At 48.9% G+C, this 14219-nt stretch overlaps 5 protein-coding genes across 5 annotated transcripts; 3 read left to right on the top strand and 2 right to left on the bottom strand.

Annotated features, from left to right (window-relative positions):
* Positions 1 to 138: 138 nt before the first annotated feature.
* DFJ58DRAFT_718766 (uncharacterized protein) lies at positions 139 to 1602 on the bottom strand (the record flags this gene model as incomplete). Its single annotated transcript, XM_041384523.1, has 7 exons — positions 139 to 271; positions 328 to 702; positions 751 to 874; positions 946 to 1067; positions 1129 to 1212; positions 1267 to 1398; positions 1454 to 1602. The coding sequence occupies 7 exons, from the start codon at positions 1600 to 1602 to the stop codon at positions 139 to 141; spliced, it is 1119 nt and encodes a 372-aa protein (XP_041238063.1).
* Positions 1603 to 3312: 1710 nt separating this feature from the next.
* Positions 3313 to 3480, top strand: DFJ58DRAFT_626677 (uncharacterized protein; the record flags this gene model as incomplete). The annotated part of the gene is made up of 1 exon (XM_041381123.1): positions 3313 to 3480. A coding segment is annotated over one exon (168 nt), but the record flags the coding sequence as incomplete, so codon positions are not given.
* A 2647-nt stretch (positions 3481 to 6127) lies between these two features.
* On the top strand, positions 6128 to 7350 carry DFJ58DRAFT_814456 (uncharacterized protein). The gene is made up of 3 exons (XM_041391651.1): positions 6128 to 6483; positions 6539 to 6898; positions 6958 to 7350. The coding sequence occupies exons 1-3, from the start codon at positions 6227 to 6229 to the stop codon at positions 7007 to 7009; spliced, it is 669 nt and encodes a 222-aa protein (XP_041238060.1). The 5' UTR covers positions 6128 to 6226; the 3' UTR covers positions 7010 to 7350.
* On the top strand, positions 6878 to 7341 carry DFJ58DRAFT_132661 (uncharacterized protein). Its single transcript, XM_041378799.1, has 2 exons — positions 6878 to 6898; positions 6958 to 7341. The coding sequence occupies exon 2, from the start codon at positions 7092 to 7094 to the stop codon at positions 7305 to 7307; it is 216 nt and encodes a 71-aa protein (XP_041238061.1). The 5' UTR covers positions 6878 to 6898; positions 6958 to 7091; the 3' UTR covers positions 7308 to 7341.
* Positions 7351 to 7967: 617 nt separating the features above from the next.
* Positions 7968 to 11255, bottom strand: DFJ58DRAFT_814453 (glucose inhibited division protein A-domain-containing protein). Its single transcript, XM_041391650.1, has 17 exons — positions 10909 to 11255; positions 10662 to 10859; positions 10553 to 10608; positions 10327 to 10501; positions 10198 to 10272; positions 9930 to 10144; positions 9777 to 9879; positions 9631 to 9726; positions 9432 to 9581; positions 9357 to 9382; positions 9120 to 9306; positions 8981 to 9058; positions 8813 to 8922; positions 8713 to 8762; positions 8547 to 8662; positions 8337 to 8494; positions 7968 to 8283 (listed from the first exon to the last, which is right to left on the bottom strand). The coding sequence occupies exons 1-17, from the start codon at positions 11105 to 11107 to the stop codon at positions 8113 to 8115; spliced, it is 2163 nt and encodes a 720-aa protein (XP_041238059.1). The 5' UTR covers positions 11108 to 11255; the 3' UTR covers positions 7968 to 8112.
* Positions 11256 to 14219: the final 2964 nt, after the last annotated feature.

Raw genomic sequence — 14219 nt, 5'->3', positions numbered from 1 at the left:
ACCATCCGTTTCGGACTTTCTTAAGACCAAGAACTGCAAGGTATCGGAATCCAACTTTTGTTTAACTTTCTGTGAACGTCCTAATTTTACAATGCTAATGAATACATCTATCTCATCCCCGGCTAGCTACTTTTCACTTCAAACCCACCGTTGAACAACAACACTGTTAGCTAGTCCAGCACCCTCGATTGTTTGAGTGTCATCTTCCAAGGTACGATTAGGGAATGTCGTTCCAATCGTGTACGAGCGTGACAGATTCTCGGGACGAGAACTATGAGAAAATATTGAGTGTCTCTGGCAAGTTTCCAAGGGCTAAACACAACGTACGCATTGATGAACGAGCGAAGATCACCAACGGTATGTGTGAGGTTCATCCTGCACGGCATACGCGTGCCATCTGCCAGACGAATCTGCACACTCGTAGTAGGCTGCCTCTGGTCGACCTCAAAGCGGGTGTTAATACTGTGCCTCTCGACACTGTCACTGGCACCAACAGCACTGCTGCTGCCAGACGGAAATGATCCTGGCATTAAAGGTGCTGCACCAGAGGTAGTAACAGCAGGAATTGGTGCACCAAGCCTCTGTCCAGATCCTGAAAAGTTTCCCCTCTTGGGGGGCACATATTCCTCGCTAAGCCGGGTTGCCACGTTGAGGTTGACACGTTGCCCAGGTGTGACGTCCATGAAGGATATGGGCGCAGTACTGTAAAGAATGAGAACGGAAATATCATGATGACAGAATTTAACATACCCTTGCTGGATGGATCTCAAAAGCTCTTGGTTACCGGGTTCGTCATATCGCATCAGTGGTCCATCCTCGAGGCTGAACCCGTCTCTCCAAAGGTGCAGGTGCCGGACAACGATGTCACCTTCGTCTTTATATATAGTACCGCCAGGTCAGTCATAGGTAACAACCACTAGAACAGCAAGCGATAGTAAAACTCACCATCTTCCGCAGTCGGATCCGGGACGTACGAGCTCTCCACTTCGTCACTTCCAAGTGTATGCCCGCCGCCACTGAAAGGTCCAGCTGCTCTGCGGGCATCAGGTGGAGGTGCCATCCCACCCCTTCGAAACACGGGAGTCTTAGTCAGGATTAAAAAAATGATGTAGGCACTGAACGACGTACTCCGCAGCCTGCCTCAAGATATCTCTCACGAGGCGCCCACCAGGACGAGCACCGGCAGAGTTAGGGTTCTGCACTGAAATGCCACTACCCAGGTGGTAAGCTCAAGTTCTATTAGGCAAGTATCAAGCTTCTACACACCTCCGCTCGCCACCTGCAAACCAGTTCTCACCCTCTTTGTTCTCATCGGCGTCGTCGTCGTCGTCCTGTGGTCCTCCTGGCATCCTGGGACCACCAGATGTGGGAAGATTCGAAAGACTTCCAAATCCACCTCTGTTAACATTTGGTGTTTAGATAATTGTCAAAGATAATGGTGCTGGAAGCGCACCGAGATGAGGATGAGGAGTTCCTGCCAGAGTCGTTAGTCCCACTCCAGTCTCCAACCCGACCCACACGAGGTGCAGATGGCCGGCCCCATCCAGCAGGTAGAGGCTCGCTGTTTTGGTTTCCTCCAAGAGATTGTCCTCCGCCTGACATCGTTCAAGTTAATGATGCGATCTATACGATCACGATGAGTCCAAATTTAATACTACGCGTCTCACTGCGGTGCGGCGTATTACATAAGAAAATAAATTCGGTGACTTCCTGCCAGTGGAAAGACTTGTTCCAGACGTCGGACGTGACCACTGGAGGATGCAAAGACTCGGGTCTGCATATAAGACGGCTGTTCCACCTTGACCCTGAACCTGTCACATGTGCTTGGGTGCCCGAGTTATCTGTGGTCACGACCGGATCATCAATGCATCACGCCCGTCTGGTCCGTTTCTATGTCATATCATATTGACCGCGCTGAACATTAGTAATAGCACGTCAACGTGTCCATGTCAGCACTGACACATTTCACTTGTAATATTCCCACTGCTTCTCCGAGGCGGCCATTTGAGCAGGTCGGCATAACCGTCCAGTATCTTCCTTCTATCAAGGTCTGACTACTGGAGAAGGCTAATTGGGTAGTACATAATTGATGGCCACCCTATGGTAGCCTGGACTAACTTATACTGTCGTGTTGCTGTCGTGTGGTGCTTCCGAAGAAGATGGGCTCGTCGATCGACGTTGACAACGGCAGATAAATTCAGCACCAGTTCCGTTTTTCAAACGAGCCTCGATATCTATTAGCTGGCGCGTTGTCGATAAAAAGTTCTACAAACACCCATCATATGGTGATCCAGGAGTCTAGGACTTACTCTGTCTCCTCCCTTCGAGTTCAACTTGGGCCGGCAGCACCCTCATCCCATACTACGCGATCCTGGCTTCTCCGAGTAGATAGCAAAATTATTCCGCAGCTTGTTCTCGCTTTTCCACTGGCGCTGATAACTCATGGACAATCTCCCAGTACACCCCTTAGTGTGTATCACCCCCTACTCCATAAACTGAGTCCTGGAACTCCCGTCCGTCTCTGCTCCCATCGCCCCAGGGTATTACCATACGACATGCCGTTCCTCTACCGACACAGTCATATTGCCACAGCTGCCTCCATCTACATCATCACCAAGGGTTCCTGTATTGTCATCCACGCAAGCCAGAAGCCTGCGGTACCAGCGCGGCTTCCCATTCCACGATCTACACTGGAGACGCTGTAGCGGAGACTTCGACATTCCAGCCGGTTATAGTGCACCTAGCCACACAACCGCACTAATTGTTCGCAGCTTCCTGCGACAAGCTAAGCTCCAGCGCTTAACGCAAGCGCCGGTACTTGCAGACTATGTGAAGCTGTCCATTTCCGCTACAACTCAGGGAGCTTCACGAACATCCTCAGTGTCAACACGTGTTCGTCATGGTCATAACTTGCAACCGCCTGGCTGGTTCTGTACCACCACTCTTCCCGATCCTTAATTTCATCCCTAAAGCTCTTAGGTTACATCGTACTCAAGTCAAGGGCATCAACCACTTCGAAACATAGCCGAAGGGTATCAAAAGAGGGTAGCATAGACAGCCCTCATGGTCAGAGCGCCCACCTTAACGGGCAGTCTCCTCCGGAAAAGGATCCGCTAAGGAGTAAGCTACAAATTCCTGGAATCTCGGTGCCCCATTTGACGACGATGAAGCGGGGAGGAATGTCGAACATGCTCATATTGTCTCAGTGAGGCGCAAAAGGTCGTAGTTGAGGAGGACGAGCCAAGGACAAGTGAAATGTGAGCGGCCAAATCAACCAAGCGATCACAGCTGACGATATTCCCCAGAGTGAATGTTATGAAGCAAGTACTGGATGTTCTCCAGATCTCAACAATTGCCCTCAAGGGTAGCAAGGACAACCGCTCTCGTTTCTGGGCGACATACAAAAGAGTCGCCGAGGAACACAACGACGAGTTCCTTGAGCGATACACAAGCGAAATGGACATTGTGTTAGTTTTTGTAAGTTTCGCATGTTCACATTTACCTTGTGTTGGAATTGATCTTCGATCAGTCTGGTCTTTTCTCCGCTGTTAGCTTATTTCACTCCAGACTCTCTGCGTGCGGTCCACTAATTTGCTGAGCGCTATCGTCGGCTATTATTCTGCGTCCTTCGTAACTGTCTGCGCTGGTTGCGTTGTTTCGTTCTGCGTTCTCAGACAAAGGTTGTGGACTCCGAAGCACAATCACTCGACCAGAACCTGGACATTGTACCCAAAAATCAGTGCCTTAAGCTCAGGCTGCTAGACACACCCGCCAGCTCTCTTGAAGCACCTAGCATCAAGTGGCTACTCGAGACATCCACGGATCCTGAAGTATTTCTCGCCGCTGCTAGCTTTGTTCCGCAGGTCGAATGGCCCCTGGATCTTGACGTTTCAGACAACTGCATCAGCTGTATGATATTTACACAAGCTGCTTGGTCATTCAGGACCGAACCGTACCGTCAGCGAAGGAGATGGCGTCCGCATGTACAGTGGCTCTTTGTCATCTATACTATGGACGTGCTTTTGAGGCATTTCCTACCCTGCGTGAATTCCTTGGCCAGAGAAGAGGACACTTTGACGTGTTTAATAGATGAGGACAGCTGAGGACAGCATTTTTGCCACGACTTCGAGAGATAAAACATACCAGTGGTCTTCTTCATAGTTGGGGGCTTGTCCCGACTCTGTCTCCGAGTGGCTGTCTCATGTTCTTCCATACCACTTTGTTACAAGGAGAGTGGATGAAAATGGATCAGCATTCGCCGTAACAGTGATATCAAGACTATCATTTCTATCCCCTCCGTCGCCTCAAATCATAGCAAACTATACTCTTCTTGCATGCGTCATGGTCGGCGTTCGGTTTGACAAGGACATCGTTCGGATTGATGAAAGTTGATTCGTCGATGCTTCTTCTGCTATGTTTAATGAACAGATCGTGTAGTGCTGCTCTGCATCAACTTGCTGAGTCTCTTTAGGCGCAGTTCCAGACAGTTCCGTGGGCATCCTGACAAAGACGGGACAACAGTTCGACGCCGAGTATCGGATCTCACCGACGTCATCTGTCGCATGCTCCAGGTCGGTCTATCTCATCCACCTTCACTCCAGATGATGTGGAACCTGGACATGTGCAGGAAGATTTATTCACGAGCGAGGTCATCGGAACAAAATGATCGGCAGCGCTGCGAAAAGTACAGCGCTTCAGGTTCGCCGTCGATGCCGATCAATCCCGATGGGACCCTGGCCCTGCCTGGTTGTGGCAGCATCAAATTTCGTGGCGAAGCCATTCCTACTCATCAGAGGACTTTGACTGGCTGGTGGACTACCTCGGCAACGTTTATTCCAACGACCACGAAATAGCAGGTGACATCCTTTTTCTCCTCGGTAGCATGAGAGTGAGCTGCAGCTCCGCTAAACAGCATATGTTCATCGAGAGCCTCATCGCATGCATGGACAGTAGCATGCCTCCTCGTTTACGTCACGCTGCTCACAGTTCCCGGGAAATTTTGGCCACCATCGATGCCGTTAGTGATGTGGACATAGTTCTCACCAAGTTCTCCTGACCGCAGTTTGTCCACGATCAGGCGCAACTCCCGCCAATGATGGTCCTGACTGCTTCTTCGATTATCACCGTGACTTGTGCTATCTCGAGCTGATTTTTGCTCTTGCGAGCAATTCCAATTGGCAATCCCCATTTGTTTGTGGAGCACCGTATAATCAATTTATTGGCATGATTCCAGTGTGCTGCAGATCGTCTGGCCCGCATGCCTTTTACCTCTCTAGTATCCTCCTCCGAACCGCACCTAAAACATCGTCACTCGCATCGCTCGATTCTATCACAGAGAAGCAGTGGTGGGGCGTGATACGCATGGCATGGATGGATGTTTCCTCTATAAATTAAGATAACACACGCTGTTTCGAGAAGTTCCTTCCTATCCTTACTGACGGCACAAAGAAGTACATGCAGATTGCTTCAAAATTTGATCTCAAGATGCTTATCGGAGGTGTGGATTATGTTGTCGAAAGACCGGAGTGGCAATGTCCAGAGCAGGGTGAGCCTGAGGGCAGTTGTTGCTGTGAAGGAGTTGAGAGGTGTAGCTAGCGACATGCTTCAGAGGTTCAATCCGGTGTGAGCAGGGCGTACCATACGATCACGAACTGCTTCGTGGTTGGACACGCCGGATTGTCATGACTTGGACGCTTTTATCTTATACCTTACTCTCGAAATCTGACACTTATCCACGTTTTCTCATCTGAACTCCTTGATTATTTCACGTACACCTTCATGGGTAGCTTCCAATTGAGTAGGAAATACGTCACTGGTCTCCTGATGGTGCTTATATGTACCAGGATTGCATCGATGAAGGGACGTTTGGTTGATCCAACAGTTGTAGACAGGCCTCGCACTCAATATGATCATGCATCTTGGTCCTTTGGAATATCCGCTGTTAGGAGGTCTTCAACATATGGCACAATGCTGCTGTACTGCCATCGCACCGTCAAACAATATTTGCGAGATGCAGCTACCCAAGGTTACCCCACTTCATTAAGTCGCCTAAGAATATTAGCTATCGCCGAGAAGTTGCAAATTACCTCACGTCCAAGTCATGGTCACGTGTTTCCAAAATCAAAGCTTTCAAACTACTTTAAATTGGACAACGCTGCGGTCAGGTTTGCCCTTTGACCGACACTACATCGAGCCTGTGTGCCGCTTGAGAGCCTCGATAGCATTGATGCGTGCGCCAACCCCACAATTGTCCCTCACATCTTCCGTACCTTCGAGCAGGAAACATGCGTTCAAGAAAAGAAAACTCAGCTATATTCAATCGTCCACGCGCCACGACACAGGCTCGTGTCCCTCGAAGGCAGACCAATCTACAACACCAAACGTACACAAAACCTCGACTTTGTCATGCTCTTCATGCCACCGTGTGTTATCTGCATCGATGAGGTCTGGTGCAGGTGCAGGGGCAGGCGTAACTTGTGCAAGGTGGGTGGACACCTTTTCCCTAATTGTTCATCTCTCAAACCTGATAAACTTTCAGGTGTGGATCAGCTGTATGTGCTGTATGTTCTCGCACATGCTCCTCGATGTTACGACAATCCTCGTTCCCGCCAACGCCGGCATTAACACGCTGTCCCTCTCTGTCAGGGTCGCCATCACCGTCGCCTTCCGGATCTCCCAAACGAGCCGCATTGAGCCTAAATATCTCTACCATGAACTGTAATATACTCCTCTCTCCATCTTCCGGCAAGCGGAAGAAGCCTTCAGACAAGGATGACGTCGATGTAGACCATCCTTCGAAATATCGAGGCACGCTTTTCGGCCCAGACGATGGAGCTCTTCTTGTTCCTGGATGTGGTCGACCTATCTGCAGAACGTGCTGCGTGGAGAGTGTTCAGAAGTAAGCTTTTGATGACTAATACTACGTTGAACAACGATTGAGGCTTTTCCCAATCGCAGCGATGGGACTCTTTGTGTAGACTGTTATGCCGTTGTTGGAAACGTGCTCTAGAACGAGGAACAATCTAATCATGAGGAGCCTCTCATGCTTTCCGGAGGACCTTTCGAGCCTACCGACATAATTTGCATTGTCAATGCTTTGCTTGCTTTCTTTGTTACTCAGATTATTACAAGCCACGGTGATTCATCATATTGTATACTATGCATTCACTACCCTATGTTCACAGCATTTATTACTTGATGGAGCACGGAGACATTTGGCGAAGCTTTGTGGTGTAGCACTGTTTAATTGCGAGTTTAATTGGTCTTACTTCATTATCCTGGAAACGGGCACGGTAGATTGGAGATGACGCATGAATGGAATGTTGGCGTGCGGTGGAACGCAGAGTCCGTGCATCCGAAGGATACATTGTCCTAACTAGAAGGGGCGAACAGCCTGGCGCCAAGGATGCGTTATGCTATCATCGGTAACGTTGATTACCGTGACGCACGAGATCACACAGATGGAAATACAGCGGTTCAGGGCGTTCGTTGACAGTTTCTGAGGACATGCTGCAAGAAGGAGTTCCGCAGCCACGTTTCTCGCATGCTGGACACAGCGATGAGTCTGTTGCGTTGATTTTCGCGAGGTGCTTGTTGAGGGGGAAGGCGACCTTGGCTGAGGCAACGTCATGATCAGCGGACCTGAAGATAGCCTGAAGTAGCTACTACATTCTGCGGCCGAGGGATAATGGAGCTCTAGTGCGTCCACGCCATGTCTGTCTCCCGGAGAATCACAGTTAAGATCTCTTTGTGTCCATGGTTCGATTTTTCGCCCGCGACAGTAGTAGAGCTTTCCGGAATCCAAATGCACGGCATGCACTCAGATTCTCAGGAGAAACTGTATTACAGTCGAGCTATGAGCAGCATTGCCTGGAGCACGGGCCGGTTATCTGTTTTTGTTGATTAATTAGTGGGGCCAGGGAATTGTGAATCAGACCATAGATGAATGAGGATAGTCGTCATGGAAATCCTTCTTTACAATGGAGCTTGTCATATGCAGTACTTTTCAAACGTATATGATATAAGACACCCTGGTGCAAACAGAAGACGAAGATGATGAGTGGTGATTATATATCATTGCTGACAGTAAATGACGATGCTCCGTGAAGACAGTCATGCACTTGCAGCCTTCGCAAGAGGCCGGTGATCAGCCAAATGTACCGCTTCAACTTGCTCTTCACTGATAGGTTCTAGTGCGCCAGTTGCTCGCCATGTCCTCTTGGCGTGCTTCAGCAGGTAGATCGCAGAAGTCGGAGTCATGCCTTCCATGCGTTTTGCGGCACCCTAGCGCGTGATCAATCAAGCACCGCACTACATCGTCAAAACAAAGAGCTCACCAAAGTCGTGGGCCTGATCCTCTGTAAGCGCTCCCTCACCTCCTCGCTCAATCCTTGCACTTTGGAGTAGTCCATATCAGGATCCAGTTGCAGGGACTCATCGGCATGGAATAATGCAAGGTCTGCCAGTTGTCGTGGGAGGTGAGGAGCGTAGGATGCTATTTCAGAGTTCATTCACATGTTGAAATAAAGAACGGCAAGAGAGTTCACCTTCGATGTCGATTCGTGCTCGAATATGAGGTTCCACAAAATCAAGACCTGGAACAGCTCCGGAACGTACGAGATCGGCGGCGGTTATACCTGGAATCATCAGCATGTCGTACGCACTATTGCGGAATTCCAGCGGGAGTTACATCATAGAGACGTAACCACGAACCTCCTCATGATGCCATCTCGTCGAATATCAAATCCGTATCTCCCCCAACCCTGAGCCAAGATAAATGAAATAATTCAGACAACGTCGAGACGGCCCTCACCTGCGGGCTGAGCACAACGTTTGTGAGGAGCTCAGTGCCTCGCTGTATAGCATCTCGGTCGCTCAAAAAGGCTAACCATCTATCAGGAGAGACAATTCCAGCAGAATGCCCTATATCAACAGACCATTAGTTCGTAAGAAAAATCAGAATGGGGTCTGCGGGGTGTACCAATCTCAGTCAGCCGCATGTCAGCGTTGTCACTCCTCAGCGTCATCCGGTATTCCGAACGAGAAGTGAACATCCGGTCTCCATAAATGACCAAAATTAGCCTCGCATCATAAGTGGATAAATCAGAAGTCACTCGTACATGGTTCCTCCGCTCCTTTGCCTATCAGATCATCTACCATCACTCCCAGGAATCCATCCGCTCGGGTGAGCAACATTGGGGGACGGCCTTGGGCTGAAAGACCTGCATTAATTCCTGCAAGGCAACCTTGCGCGGCAGCTTCTTCGTAACCCGTTGTGCCGTTTATCTGGCCAGCGAGGTAAAGACCCTGCAAGTTGCCTATTAGGCGACAATACAAGGTGCAGACACGAGAGTCACCTTGATGCGTTTTGTTTCCAATGTCGCTTGAGAGACCATGAGTTGGGCACGAGGTCACATTCGTGTGCAACTTACAGGTCAGCTCACGGGGATCGACATGATCATATTCAACACCATATGCCGGCCGCAGCATCTTGACTTGTTCAAGACCTGGTATTGTTCTCATCATTGGTTCTTGAAGCTCCTCGGGCATTGAACATGACAACCCGTTGGGATATATCAGGTCTACACAGAATATTAGGATGTGCAGTTTGCATTCGACGCTAGAGCACACCTGAATCATATCCCTCTGGCTCAAGCCAGATGGTATGACTGCCCTTGTGTCCAAAGCGGGTAATTTTGGCTTCTAGTGAGGGGCAGTATCGCGGACCTGTGATGCCAGGGTAGCAGAACAGTAGAGAACAACTAAGAGCTAGAAACCTTTCTTGGTCTCCTGTATATGTACACTGAGATGCATACTTTCCTTGATGAGCTGATGCGTTTCCAGTGTGGTGTGAGTTTGAAAACACGGAATTTGGTTGTTCTATAGCAAAGTCGTTTATCACATCTAGTTCATGAACATCGAAAACTTACAGCATGGTCTACTTCCCGATGAACAAATGAAAACGGCTGAGGTTTTTCATCTCCATCTTGCCGTTCCATCCGGCTGAAGTCAATGCTATGCTTATCTAGCCTTGCAGGCGTGCCAGTTTGCAGGCGTCCAAGTTTAAAACCTGCTGCGTTGAGGGATGCAGAAAGACCTGTCGAGGGTGCCTCTCCGATACGTCCTGCAGGTATACGACGCATCCCTACCATGGAATTAATCGTGGAGGTATAAAGAGTGAAAGACAATTCAACATACCAATGTGAATTTCACCGCTGAGAAAGGTCCCAGTGCAGATAACGACCCTGGAACACCTGATGATATCTCCTGTCTCTAGAAAAATAGACCAGTGAGGACTTTTATTATGTGCAGGCATAGCGCACGCACCTAGGCGGACGCCCGTCACGGTCCCCCACGTTGACGAGGAAGTGGATTCGCAGGGACTGTTGTCAAATACGAGGTCAAACACGCTTGCAGCACGCACGTCCAGGTTTGTGTAGCTAAAAATGATGTCTTGCATATGGCGCTTGTAGATTTTACGGTCCACCTGCGCTCTAGGGCCCTGTTTCTCAAATGTAGTCAGACAAGACGAGCATCATCCACCATTACTCACCCAAACAGCTGCACCCTTCGAAGCATTGAGCATGCGGAACTGTATCCCAGCTTTATCTGTATGTCAAGTCTCAGGTATTTGAAGTTACGCCCATCCGCAAGTAACGTACCTGCGATCCTTCCCATAAGGCCATCTAGAGCATCGACTTCCCTCACTAGTGTACCCTTTCCAACACCACCAATAGAGGGATTACATGAGAGCTCGCCCACAGTATCGATCCGCTGGGTTAGCAGTACTGTTCGTGCGCCTGTACGGGCAGCGCCTGTCGCCGCTTCGCAGCCTGCATGTCCTCCACCGATAATGCATACTGCAGAGAAGGTAAGCTGAAACATACAACCTGATAGCACACTACAAACCATCATAAGTATCTGGAATTGAGTTTGAGTTTGAAGTCGCCGTGTGTAGGGCCCGAATACGCGCTTCTCGAGAAGGACGCGAGGGCAGTAGTCTTGTAGATGTGTCAGGCGTACTGGTATGCAGCGATGTTAACGAGCTTCGTGTGCTAAGAAGCCGCCGTCGCCGCAGTAGAGTAGCCCAGCTTCTTCTCGATAGCATTATGGGTTGACGGTTTGCTGGGCAAGTGAAAATTTCGAGGATACAGAAAAAAATCTATAGATTCTATACGTAGATGGTATCCGACATCAGTCTTTGGAGGGGTAGCGTGCTATCATGTACAAGGGCTCGAGACTGAGTTTGAGAGAACCGCAACGCAAGTTGCTCTAAATTATTCCGCGCTATTTGGGTCAGCTATATCTCACGGGGGACTCCGACAACATATCCAAAAGAAGGATCTCTCTGAAAGTTTTATGTACAGCGAGATACAACTTGCGATGTGGGAACTTTAACTATCATAGACTGTCACCTTCCCGCATAGACAGTGATTGATTGTCGAAGTCTCATGATCATAGAACTTCAAGTATAGTCTGTAAGGTGAGCAGAGTGTGTGTCACGTTGAATCTATTAGCGCAGGCGTATATAAAGCCCGTATGAGGCCCAGCCGTCGTTGGGTGGACCCCGGACGGCAATTGGCACCACACATGGCAGACAAGTTGCATGTGGAGGTCGGCGAGCTCAAGGCTCCGCCGGGAATTACCGTGCGTCACTTCATAGTATTACTAATTTACCAATTTGTACTTCATGACCATGATGACTGGCCTCGCCAGGACCCCAGGTTGGCGGAGGCCCAAACTTGTCCGGATGGATTCTGGCTGATTTCGTCCGGATCCTGTCCTGGGTTCGCCCAGGAGCGCAAATTTTGTCCGGCCAGCGAGACATGGTGATGATGATATGCAAAAGTTGTTCCCAAGTACATCTATCATACCTGCATTGGCCAATGTCGCCAACGCTGATGGCGAGCAAGATAGTCCAAGAAAACCAATCAATCAATTCAAACTACTATTCAGGGAGCAGAAGCGAGCGTACGTGATGTTCACGAGTCTCGCCCGCCTACTACACAGTGCTACAAGGACTCCGACTTCGTGTTCTGGATCCCCAACTTCAGAGAGCTCATCACGAAATTTGAGGACGACACTCGGGATGGATTACTGAAACTCGTAAGCTACACGGTGCATACACACTGCACCTGTTTTTGAATTGCCAACCTCCAATCTAGATAAACTACCGCACGATCTTTGTTCCTGGTCCGTGAAATTATTCATATTACAAAAATCTCGTACCAATATTTATCTCTATTGGGCACTCATAATGGTCTAGCGTGTATAGACCGGCTCAAGACGGGACAGAAGGATGCCACTGAGAAATGGAAATAACGCCCAATGATGTTTCACATCATGAGGCTGTATAATTCGAAGAACAAGTGGTTTGGCTTCCTATGGTCATACGGTCGTACAGGCGCGTCCAATCCGCTGCTTTCTCATTTGAAGCCGTGGACCACATGTACAGTCACACACTCACTAGACTACGGACAGAATACCAATTAGGATGTATCACCTGGTTATAGATCGATGCAGTGCCGATGCATCAACTTCTTGATGCAACTAGAGTGCATGCTGTATCGGTTTTAATCAGTGGCGCACCACCCTTTCCGTATTTTGTTGTGTCCTTATCGCACGATAGCCCTGATACCAGCGGAAAGCGGGGCGTGATGCCGCAACCCGGGTGGGAGGTGAGTTGGCTGGTTACTGAGTTTCGACTTATTCTATGTCTCGTTTCTCAACTCCCCCCCCAGACAGAATGTGACTTGTTAACAAACGTTGGATGAATTACATCCGTGCCTGGACCAGCAAGGCGGAGAGACTGCAGCCGCTCATTGAGAAATATTGAGACAGCAGGCTTTGCGATCTTCGCACCGCCTGTATTAGATGGACGACTACAATATTTCTTTATTTCACATGACGATACTCAATTCGGTAAAGCGCAGCAGGAACAGACGCCCACCCCTATAACGCCTATTTCGGCAACAAAAGCGCTGGTTGGTGGTGTATCCAGCACGAGCACGATTATTGTGCTTCACAAAGTTCTCTGCCCTCCCCTGATCTCAAATGATCTCAGTTTGTCGCTGCTAATTAATTTGTATCGTTTTACCAGTTATTTTATGGGTTGGTAGAAAACTAATTAGATGATGAGTCGGTGATGTGGTGATCTAATCTTCACCGGGTTTCGATCACAGTTGCCTCTGTTGCACTTGTTTACAATCTCGGGAAACGATTGTATAGTGCTAAAGAACCATTCAGTGACAGATGTAGTGAGTATCCTACCTCTGATACCTGCCATACCTGTCCCAATAACTGAAATACTATCTGTAGGGGCGAGTACAATTCTCGATAAGCTTGTTCGTTCAATATAATGACTGCAACAGTTGTGAGTTTGTTTGGAGTTCATCTGAGGCTCATTACCAAAGGTTTTTTCAGGCAATATTTTGAGCGCACTAACTGTGATCGTAACTGCCATGTTAGATAGTGAGCTAACCAGCTGCAGTAGTTCAGTGGTATTCGCTTGACTGGAACATAATGCAAGTGGCTACGATCGATCCAGAAAGGATGGGTCACGGTATCAGTCATGTCCTAGATTCGTCATGCGAAGTCTAAACTCAATTACTCTTGCGTCCAGAGCGGCTGGTAACCATATGTTCATAGTGATCCCCGTTCTCAACTACAGAAATGATCTGCTCACAAGGTTATGGTAAGCGACATCCTTGAAACATATCTTTCTCACATCAATGTGATCATCTCAAAGATATTATTGGCGAGCCACATTTCCCTCCACGTTGAAGAAGGCGAACGTTCTACTGATTGTCACGGGCGTCAGGCATGGTCCCTTTACCGTGACTTCTCGTGAAGTTCTTGATCAGCAATGCGTGGCATCACTGATGATCTCAGAAAGAAAACTCTTGGGCTTAGCTAGCTTCACTTTGTTGGTTGCCAAAGCTTCACCGCCCAGTCTATTCGCGGGTCAGCCTACTCTGCACATCCTACACAGCCGCGATCGCGACAGTGGTTTATCGCCGATGCGGCATTAACATATAACGGTTACACGCTTTTTCAAGGAACATCTAGGGACGACCACGAGGTGAGCGGGATGATGGATTCGGGTATGATGGTACAATCTTTCATCTTTATTATAATGCGACCAGTCCATGTAAACCATGACACACATGCACATGTTGTCCCCTATTACTTACTAGGTGGTGATCCAGCAGCCCGAGCTG

This window comes from Suillus subalutaceus, assembly GCF_016647625.1.
Source record: "Suillus subalutaceus strain FC151 chromosome Unknown DFJ58scaffold_160, whole genome shotgun sequence".
In the NCBI taxonomy this organism is placed as follows: Eukaryota; Fungi; Basidiomycota; class Agaricomycetes; order Boletales; family Suillaceae; genus Suillus; species Suillus subalutaceus.
The sequence above is the reverse complement of the archived record's forward strand: the minus strand, read 5'-3'. Positions and strand labels throughout refer to the sequence as shown.

Coding starts and splice junctions, on each gene's coding strand:
- DFJ58DRAFT_814453 (XM_041391650.1), bottom strand. CDS start 11,107: ATGCTATCGAGAAGAAGCTGGGCTACTCTACTGCGGCGACGGCGGCTT. Junction 10,609..10,661: donor CCTTATGGGAAGGATCGCAG/GTACGTTACTTG, acceptor CTTGACATACAG/ATAAAGCTGGGATACAGTTC. Junction 10,502..10,552: donor CGAAGGGTGCAGCTGTTTGG/GTGAGTAATGGT, acceptor TTTGAGAAACAG/GGCCCTAGAGCGCAGGTGGA.
- DFJ58DRAFT_814456 (XM_041391651.1), top strand. CDS start 6,227: ATGCGTGCGCCAACCCCACAATTGTCCCTCACATCTTCCGTACCTTCG. Junction 6,484..6,538: donor GCAGGCGTAACTTGTGCAAG/GTGGGTGGACAC, acceptor ATAAACTTTCAG/GTGTGGATCAGCTGTATGTG. Junction 6,899..6,957: donor TGCGTGGAGAGTGTTCAGAA/GTAAGCTTTTGA, acceptor TCCCAATCGCAG/CGATGGGACTCTTTGTGTAG.
- DFJ58DRAFT_132661 (XM_041378799.1), top strand. CDS start 7,092: ATGCTTTGCTTGCTTTCTTTGTTACTCAGATTATTACAAGCCACGGTG.